The 10185-nt window shown below is 46.7% G+C and overlaps 1 protein-coding gene across 1 annotated transcript in view; it reads right to left on the bottom strand.

Annotated features, from left to right (window-relative positions):
- Positions 1-6655: 6655 nt before the first annotated feature.
- TM9SF4 (transmembrane 9 superfamily member 4) overlaps positions 6656-10185 on the bottom strand; it is a 46761-nt gene continuing 43231 nt past the window's right edge. Inside the window, exon 18 of the mRNA XM_081948100.1 lies at positions 6656-8642. Coding sequence (XP_081804226.1) covers positions 8493-8642 — 150 coding nt within the window. The 3' untranslated portion in view covers positions 6656-8492. The remainder of the gene's footprint in view (positions 8643-10185) is intronic.

Below are 10185 nucleotides of genomic sequence, written 5' to 3'. Positions count from 1 at the left end.
TGAAATGATGGGGAAAGGAAAGGGAGCTTGCTTAGTCTCTTGGGAGTCTTAAAAGGGTCTTCAGGTAGCTGCAGGTGTAGCCTTTTAAAGTATAGAGAGCATAAAGTTGTGCCTGGCCAATCCAAGAAAGTGTTGCGTTTTCCTTAGGACGCTCTTCTGCAAGGGAAGAACACGCTGGCTCAGGAATTCTGGGAGTTGAAGTCCACAGGGCGTAAAGTCGTCACACTTGATCACCCTGGCCAAGGTGTAAGGCAGGGGTGTCCAAACTTGGGAACTTTAAGACTTGTGGACTTCAATTCCCAGAATTCCCCAGCCAGCATAGCTGGCTGGGGAATTCTGGGAATTGAAGTCCACAAGTCTTAAAGTTCCCAAGTTTGGACACCCCTGGTGTAAGGGGTTTTTGGGTTGCCTTTTTCCTATTCGGTCATCTCATCTCCTCTGCTTTCTGCCTTCTTACCTTTTTATTAAGGAGATTTGCTACCATGGAGGCCCCGGTGGTTAGAAGGCAGCATTGCAGGCTGACTCTGCCATCCGCCAGCAGTTCAGTTCTCACCAGCTCAAGGCTAACTCGTCCTTTCCTCCCTCCAAGGTTGGGAAAACGAGGACCCCGATTGTTGGGGGTTAGGATGCTGACTCTGTCAACCGCTTAGGGCTCGAAAGCACTGAAGTGGTAGAGAAGTGTAAGTGCTATAGTGCTGCTTTGCACTCTTGGTGCCAGGTTTAGCTCTTGTCTCGGGTGTTATTTTGCCCCCCAATTTTGTTTTTCCTGGCTTTGCTGTATTTACCCACCATTCTTCCTTCTGTGGCGCTAAATCACAGGGCATTTTACAGAGTCCTTCCTTCCTTTTGGCTTAGCAGTTAGCGGAGTGAGCCGTTGGGTCACTTCTTTCCAGTGTATATACTAAATTCTAACTCATCCTTTGTATCTTCTCTTCGGCTGGCTAAAAATTTTGCAATTTTGTTGGTTATTTTTTTCCCTTTCCCCTCCTAAGGGAGCAAATTATTCAAGATTGTAGAGCAAAAACCTCTCTCCCCCCCCCTCCCATATTTCATCCTTCCCTTCTGTAATTCTGAATATGCCTTGGGATTCAGGGGGTTACCCATCCTAGGAAAAAGCTTCCTAAATTCTTCCCTTACTGCCAGTGGGATTAATTTGAATCCCCATCCCACCCGCCATAAGAAAGAGGCCCTGCGTAGTCCTAATGCAGGGGTGTCCAAACTTGGCAACTTTAAGACTTGTGGACTTCAACTCCCAGAATTCCCCAGCCAGCTGGCTGGGGAATTCTGGGAGTTGAAGTCCACAAGTCTTAAAGTTGCCAAGTTTGGACACCCCTGTCCTAATCCTTTTCCAGTGATCTATGGGAATCAGTAACTTAAACGGAAAACATCCCCCACAAAGGGGAAAGTGTTTTAAGTGAACTCTGTAATAAGAGAGCAATTTTCTCTCTGCTATTTGTTCTCCTAAGACTTATTATATTCGACACACACACACAGTCATTCTGCTTTGTTTGAAGACTCCCTGCATTTGATAGTATGGGGAATATGGATTTATTTTGGATGACGGACTCCATTGTCCCCTTATTAAGGTTGCTAAAGAATCCTGGAAAATAACCACAGCTCACAGCTGGTTCCACGGACCGATTCCAAGCGCTCCCTCTCCCCTTGGCACCTTCCGTGTGAACGAATCCAGCTTTCCCACCAATGATTTATCTCATCTCCTACTTTGGGAAGTTCATCCCAAGATGCCAGGCCACAAATGTGTGGGAATGGGGCAACTCAGTGCAACCAATTCACCGTGGGAAGATAACAACTCATCGCAGGACAATTCAACCATTTTTCAGTATTTAAAATGATTTAAAATATGTTTTAATTTTTGTCGTTCACATTTCATTTTGTCCTTCCTTTTGCATCCTCCCTCCAATGCTGGTGTAACTCATGACCCACAGTGAGTTGGCTGCACCGAGTTATCCTAAACCCGGGGTGGCGAACCTGTGGCACGGATGCCCTAAGCGGTACGCGGAGCCGTGTCAGCTGGCAGACAAAGTGTTGCCCGTTCCTCTTCTGGTGCGCCAATAACCAGAAGACAAGCCGGCAGGTGTGAATGCGCACGCAACTGGAAGTTCGTTTCCTGCGGTGCGCATGCCCACTTGGCCACTATTCTTCCGGGACGCTTGCGTCCATGCGCTCCCTTTCGGCCCCTCGGTATCTCAAAGGTTCACTATCCCTGCCCTAGACCCAAATAGGTTGCTCTGTCAGCTTTGCACTCCTCCAAAAATAAGGTGTGTCTTCTTTGCCCCCTTTTTGAAAAGACGAATTTGGGAAACCAATTCTCTGCCTCCATTTTGGGTTGGCTCTCGAAATTCCCTCGTGTAAATTTTCTGAGAGTTTGTGGTTTAGGTTAAGAAAAAAAAGAATATATATATATATTAAACAGGAGACAAGCAGCTTAGCTTGAAGCTTGAACAGCTGGCCACTGTATTCTTCTGCCCATTTGATGATCCTGTATCATCGGTCCTGCATAGGTGTGCAAGAGAGGGCATCTGCCAGGACAGGTGTTTCTCACCTTGATTTGAAGAGGAACTGGGAATTCAGTCCTTTGGCTCACTCTGATGTTTGCCCACTTGGAGAGGGGTGGACTTCAACTTTCAGAATTCTGGGAGTTGAAGTCCATCCCTCTCCAAGTGGACAAGGTTGAGAAATAATGGCTTGCACAGCTGGCTTTATTGTGGAGAGGAATTGTGTGTGTGTTTTTAATCAGCATCCACCCACCCTCTGTCCCTCCTGCCCAACGTGGAACTTCTCACCCAACCGAGCACTTTTTTCCTCTTAAACACAGCAAATGACCTCTTTTTATCGGAGTATTGTAGGGCTTTACTTTTCCAAGTCCCCTTTTTTGGGGGGGCGGGGGAATTTTGAAGTGCCATTAGGAAACATAACAGCTCATCACTGTTCAGTTTGGTTTTTCTTTTTGTCTTACAGAATTAAGTTTTAAAATGAAAGAAGGGTGTCTTTGTTTTTTAAAATGAAATTGCTTATTAAAATGTTTGAAGTATGACGCCTCCTGTATTCCGCCCCCACCCCACTCTGGAGTCGTGCAAGAATTACTAGCTGCGTTAAGTAGCGTCCACCAATACAGCAACCGGGATGGGGTAAGATAAGATTCTACATTTAGGTAAGAAAAAACCACATGCACGGGGATAGAATAGGTGGTACCTTGCTCAACAGGAGTAACTGTGGGAGGGATCTTGGAGTCCTAGTGGACAACCACTTAAATATAAGCCAACGGTGTGCAGCAGCTGCCAAAAAAGCCAACCTAGACTGCATCAACAGAGGATAGAATCAAGATCAGGTCATAAAAATGAGGACCAGCTGTAACTTCAGGCACTAAACAAACAGTTGCAGGTTGAGAACCGTCCGACGTTTGCACAATGGGAAGTGGGTTGAAGTCCCCAAGCCAGGTTTTTGAAAGGGATTTTTTAAATTCTCTGCAAAACTGCTTCACTGAATAGAATTTAGGATAGGATAGAAGATGTGGAATGGAATGGAACGGAACGGAACAACAGAACAGAAAAAGTGGTGTGGAATAGAATAGAAAAGAACATAATTAGAACAGAATAGAATTGAAGAATGGAATGGAGAGGAGAGGAGAAAATAGAAGAATAGAAAATAGAATGGAATGGAATAGAATAGTGGAATGGAAAGGAGAAGAGAAAATAGAAGAATAGAAAATAGAACAGAATATAGAACAATAGAATAGGAATAGAATATAGAATAGAAAATAGAATAGAATATAGAATAGAAGAATAGAATAGGAATAGAATAGAATATGGAAGAATAGAATAGGAATAGAATTAGAACGGAATAGAAGAATAGACTAGAACAACATAATAAAAAAGAACAAGAAGTAATAGAACAGAAGCCAGGGTGAATTAATGGAAACAAACACCAGGCTGTTTTTTGCACAAAGAGGGAACCGACCGGTCAGGAATGGAATTCCTGCTTCAGTTGCACCACACACGCACACTTTTGGCAGCTGATAGTTGCTAATAGGCTATGCAACCACATGGGATGTACACACGGTTGTGGCTTTCTTGTCAGGGGAAGGGGTGACAACAGGCATTGCAGCCCTTTATTTGCAATCAAAGTGTTTACCACTGCGGAAGAAAACCAAATGCAGGTAGTCCTTGACTTATGACCGCAGTTGAGCCCATATGTTGCTAAGTGAAACATTTGTTAAGTGAGCTTTGCCCCGTTGTATGACTTTCTGGCCACATTCCCCATTGATTGCTTGTCAGGTTGCAAAAGGCTCGTGTGACCCCGCTGGGGACGCTGCAACGGTCATAAATAGGAGCCAGTTGTCAAAAAATCCAAATGTAAATCACATGACCCTGGAGATGCTACAGCGGTCACAAGGGTGAAAATCGGTCATAAGTCACTTCTTTCAGTACCATTGTAACTTCAAATGGTCACTAAATGAACTGTTGTAAGTCGAGAATCCACCTGTAAGGGTTTTTTTTTTTTGCCAAGAATTGATGGGCACATTTATGAGACTCAAAGTCTCTTATCCTCATCTTCCTTTGTGCAAGTCAAACAGACATTCATTTAGCGGCTGCTTGTAGTTACAACAGCACTGAAACAAGTGACTTGAGACCATTTTTTTACACTTAGGACCACTGCGGCCTCCCCATGGTCACATAACATTCAGATTCTTGGCAACTGGTCCATATTTATGACGAGCAGTGACCCGTGTGTGTGTGTGTGTGTGTGAGAGAGAGAGAGAGGGGTGTTCTCCTTTTGTGACCGTCTGACCAGCTGAGTCAAAGGGGAAGCCAGATTCGCTTAACAACCGTGTTCCTCACTTATGCAACCGCAGTCATTCTGGGGCAAGAAAGGTCGTGCAATGGAGCAAAAGTCACTTAACCCATGTCTCGTTTAGCAGTGGGAATTTTGGGACCCCACAGTCGTAAGCCAAGGACCATTTGGAAAGAGAGCGTGAGTATCATTCTGATCGCCCAAGGCAGGCTAGAGATCCCAATCTCGATCAAAACCTGATCAAAATCAAAAATTCATTTCCTTGTTAAACCAGCATAAATCACTTGTACTCCAGGCAGCCTCTCCGTTTGCCCCACTGAGCCGCAGTGGTCAGAGCGCAGTACTGCAGGCTGCTTCTGCTGACTGCCAGCTGCCTGCAATTCGGCAGTTCAAATCACACCAGGCTCAAGGTTGACTCAGCCTTCTGTCCTTCCGAGGTCAGTAAAACAACCCAGATGTTGGGGGAAATAGACCGACTCTAAACCACTCAGAGGGCTGGAAAGCACTGTGAAGTGGTACATAAATGTAAAGGCTATTGCTTGCGAAGGAGAGGAAGAAGGGAGGAAATGAAGGCATGGTGAACCAGTGGTTAGAATGCCATATTGCAAGTTAACTCTGCCAACTGCCAGCAGTTTGATTCTGACTGGCTTAAGATTGACTCAGCCTTCCATCCTTCCAAGGTGGGTAAAATGAGGACCCAGATTGTTGGGGGCAAGAGGCTGACTCTGTAAACCGCGTAGAGGGGGCTGGAAAGCACTGGAAAGTGGTATATAAGTCTTAAGTGTTTCTCAACCTTGGCGACTTTAAGTCCTGTGGACTTCAACTCCCAGAATCCCCCAGCCAGTTGGCTAGGGAATGCTGGGAGTTGAAATCCACAGGACTTAAAAGTTGCCAAGGTTGAGAAACCCTGGTCTATGTGCTTAATATAGTCCCAAAGGTGCTTTTTTTTTTCCAGGAGGCAACTGGACTTTTGATTTTTTTTTCTTTCGAAGATGTTTTGCTTCTCATCCAAGAAGCTTCTTCAGCTCTGACAGCATAGTGGGAAACATCAGAGCTGAAGAAGCTTCTCGGATGAGAAGCGAAACCACTTCGAAAGAAAAAAAAAAACCCAGACAGTCCAGCTGCCTCCTGAAAAGGCCCCTTTGGGACGACCACGGAGGAGGGAGAATCTCTCTAGACCCCAGGATAAGTGTTTCTCACCCTGAGCAGTTTTTACCTGTGCTGGCTGCGGAATCCTGGGACTCTAAGGCTCCGTTGCTCAGGTTGGGAAACGGGGTGAAGCCAAGGAAGGCCGTTCGAAAGATCCCCAAATTCCCTTTGTGGCCTGAATGTACTCCCGAATACTACGGAGGATTCAGCATTTCCAAAAAGGAGCATTTCTCAATATGATACAGTGGCATTCATGTTCTAAAAACAAACGGGAGGATTGCTTAGAGGAGGGGTCTCCAACCTTGACCACTTTAAGACTTGTGGACTTCAACTCCCAGAGTTCCTCAGCCACCTGGCTTAAAGTCTTAAAGGGGCCAAGGTTGCTGACTGAGGAATTCTGGGAGTTGAAGTCCACAAGTCTTAAAGTTGTTAAGGTTGGAGACCCCTGCATTAAGCCACCTGTTGGTACCTCTGTAGAAAGCATCATCTTCACCCTACTCCAAGGTGCAAATGTCATTTATCCATCAATACCCCAAACGCTAACATTCCCCGATTAAGCAAAATCTCCCCTTTTCACAAAAACCAGGATACGGTCTCCCCATTTCTGCATTCCGTAATGAGACCGGTGAATAAGGGAATCATGTCTCCAAATTCGGATCGTGGATGAAGGTCCACAAATATCTCTACAAAGGCACACCGGACAACGCTGGATTTATTTACATTTGGGCTCAAAACAGTACAGTAAAAATACAGCGTGGCTGGAGCAGGTCCAGTGGGGGCAAGGGGAGAAGGACCCACTCAAGTCAAACCAAAGTTCATACCCACCCACCCACCCGGAATCCCTCGGCTCAACCTTGGTTCAGGCTGATGTGACCTTGGTGATGGTCAGCGAGGGGATGGACACCACCAAGAAAGCCTGCCCAAATTCCCTGGCTTGGGCCTCGGGGAGAACTTGTGACAAACTGGTCATCCATCAAGGCCGGGCAAAAACTGGGGAGGGGGAGGCAGAGGAAGGGAAGGGCTGTGAAAGAAGACATAATCGGTGAGAAATTACATTTAAAAAAAACCTTTTTAAAGATATGCTCACATTAAAAAAGAAAAAAAAAGAAATCCTCAGATGAAAAGACTGTGTGAACCCCTTTAGGTCTCGGGGGGGGGGGAAGGGGGGGGCAAACCTTACCCCAACTTGCTTTTTTTTCTTTTTTCCAGCAGTGTTTTTTTTTAAAGTAAACCCACCTTCTTGTTCACACAGAAAAAAAGTTTGACGAGCGTCTTTTAGTGGTTTTTCCAGCAACTCGATTTGGGGTGATGGATTTGATTTATTGGTTTTGTAAAACTCCAGCACTCAAAACAAAATTTAGAGATTCCCAGATTATTATTATTATTTTTTGGGCCACCGTTCAGCATCAGGATAAGACCGGGGGGCGGGTGTGAATCCATCCCCAGGTTGTCTGTTCCAAATACGGCGTCTGCAGAGAGACCGATAAAAAAAAGTAACGGACTGAATTTCTCATTTTTAAGGACGGGGGGAAGAACGGGGCTCTTGCCAAGGGCTGGCTGGAGAGAGGGGTTTAGGGCAGGGGAGCATGGTTTTAGGAATACCTGGAGAACCGAGGGCTCTTTTAGAAAACAAAGGGATGGCCCAAGTCCTTCCCTCGCTCCCCCCCACCCCCACTGCCAGTTTCCCCTTGAGCCAGAGACTCCTTGGCACATGAACATGGCAATGTTGCTCGTCGTGGGGGGTTTTTTGGCTCAGGGTCTCGTCTTCCAGACGTTTGGGGGAGGAAAGGTCCCCAAAAAATCTCCCCGGAGCTGTGTCGTCCGATCTGTTGACAGGTTCAAGAGCAACAGTCCTGCATCCCTTATCGTTCCTCCTCTTTTAAAACGTGAGACGCCGTCGCCGTTTCCACCGATTTTTTTTCCGGCATGAAGAGAGTCCCGAGACGGGCAGGTGAGACGATTATACAGTTTGAAAGCCCCTCCGGAAAAAAAATTGCACTCTATCTCGCTCGGAAATAGCACGTCTGTAGCCCCGGATAGAGAGTTGCTGAAACCAGGTTATCCCAGGAAAACGCCAGCAAACCAGTTTTCGGCGTCCGCCTGGAACCGCCGCACCCGCCACCTTCAACACGGAGATGGGAGAATCTCTCCTCCTGAACTCTAGAACGGCCGTTGCAATCGCGAGTGATGGTCGAAAAGCAGACGGGAGGAATATTCGTTGTAAGAGACGGACTGGCGTGGGTTTTTTTTTTTTCATCCCTTAGTGTAGAATTAAAAGGTAAAGAATCTATACACCCTTCCCCTCCAGGAGATCCCCGATTCCACGGATATTGTGCCAAAAATTACATTCCAAGAGTTGAACTGTTTGTTTTTTTTGTTTTTTGTTTTTTTAATTTCCTGCATTCTGCTCCCGAAGGAATTTTGTTTTTCTTCCTTGGGAGAAACAGAAAAAAGTTTCCCAGATTCCTTCCTTAGGAGCAAATCAAAGCCTGGCAGTGAATCTGTGCCACCCTCGGGTGTGCCGGGCATCTTCAGTCTATTTTCACCGCGGCGTAAATTTTGCGGACAAACATGTAGGCTGCATAGAAGCCGATGGTCCCCGTCAGGAGCCAGAAGGAAAGCACCATGAGGGCGGTGTAGCTGAAATACAGCAAGGAGGGGATGAATTCCACGATGTCCAGCTGGAAGAGAAGGAAAAGGAAGCTTAGAGGAGGACGAATGAGGGGAGTGGGGGGAGCTGATCCCCATTAGCTCCCTTTCAAGGATGCAACAAAGGACAAGGGGGGAGCATGACAGCAGTCTTCCAGTATTTGAGGGGGGGGGGTGTCAAGCTATTCTCCAAAGCTCCAGAAATCAAGAAAAAGTAACAATGGGAGGAAAGGAATCAAGGAGAGAAGCAACCTGGAATTAAGAAGAAACAGAGCAATCAACCAGTGGAACTGCTTGCCACTAGAAGTTGTGGCTGCTCCATCACTGGAGGTTTTTAAGGAGAGACTGGACAGCCACTTGTCTGAAGTGGGGTAGGGTCGCCTGCTTGAGCAGGGGGCTGGACTAGACGACCTCCAAGGTCCCTTCCAGCTATATTCTAAGTTACATGAATTGGGTATGTCTAGTTTAATGAAAAGAAGGACTAGTGGGAGACATGATAATGTCTTCCACTATTTGAGGGGCTGCCACAAAGAAGGAGGGGGGGGTTTCAATGTATTCTCCAAAGCGCCTGAGGGCAGGACAAGAAGCAACAGATGGAAACTAATCAAGGAGAGAAGCAACCTAGAAATTAGGAGAAATTTCCTGACAGTGAGAGCAATCAACCAGTGGAACTGCTTGCCACCAGAAGCTGTGGCTGCTCCATCACTGGAAGTTTTTAAGGAGAAACTGGACAGCCACTTGTCTAAAGTGGGGTAGGGCAATGATGGTGAATCTTTTTGGCACTGAGTGCCCAAACTGGGACGCGCATACATGCGCATGTGCCAGAGTGCCAGAAACCCAAAGACCAGCATGTGTGCACTGGCCAGCTGCTCTTTGGGTTCCCGGCACATGCATGTGTGCCAGCCAGCTAGTCTTCACACGCACCAGAGCACTGGAAGACCAGCTGGCCGGTGTGCGCCTGCCTGTTTTTTGGCTGGTTTTGGGCCATTTTTTGTTTTTCCACCAGAGCATGGAAGAACAGCCGGAAAACGATCCCAGAAATGGCCTGTTTTGGGCTGTTTTCAGGCCGTTTTCTAACGCTCCAGCAACCAATGCGCATGTGCATGCCGGAAAACAAAAGACCAGCTGTCGACGGCGCACATGCCCACAGAGAGGGCTCTGCGTGTCACCTCTGGCACCGTGCCATAGGTTCTCCATCATGGGTATAGGGTCTCCTGCTTGAGCCGGGGGTTGGACTAGAAGACCTCCGAGGTCCCTTCTAACTCTGATATTCTGATGCCCTCAGCAACCCAGAAATATTATCCACCTTGAAGAATGTGGCCACCTATTGGTATTTTTGCCATCACACCACAACCTCCTTGGCTTCTATGGGTAATCCTCCATTTATGACCAGTCCTAAAGTTCAGAGTTACAACAGACCCACCACAAAAGAGGAACCTATGAGCCAGATTCAAAGTGCCAACACACACACACACACACACACACACACCGCAGTCATGTGACAACATAAAACAACATGACATAATGTAATATAAAACATAACCTACCCTGTTTCCCTGAAAATAAGCCCTCCCC

This window comes from Natrix helvetica (genome assembly GCF_964273705.1).
Source record: "Natrix helvetica genome assembly, chromosome: 3".
In the NCBI taxonomy this organism is placed as follows: domain Eukaryota; kingdom Metazoa; phylum Chordata; class Lepidosauria; order Squamata; family Natricidae; genus Natrix; species Natrix helvetica.
Note: the sequence above shows the minus strand (reverse complement) of the source record. Positions and strands in the feature narration are given on the sequence as shown.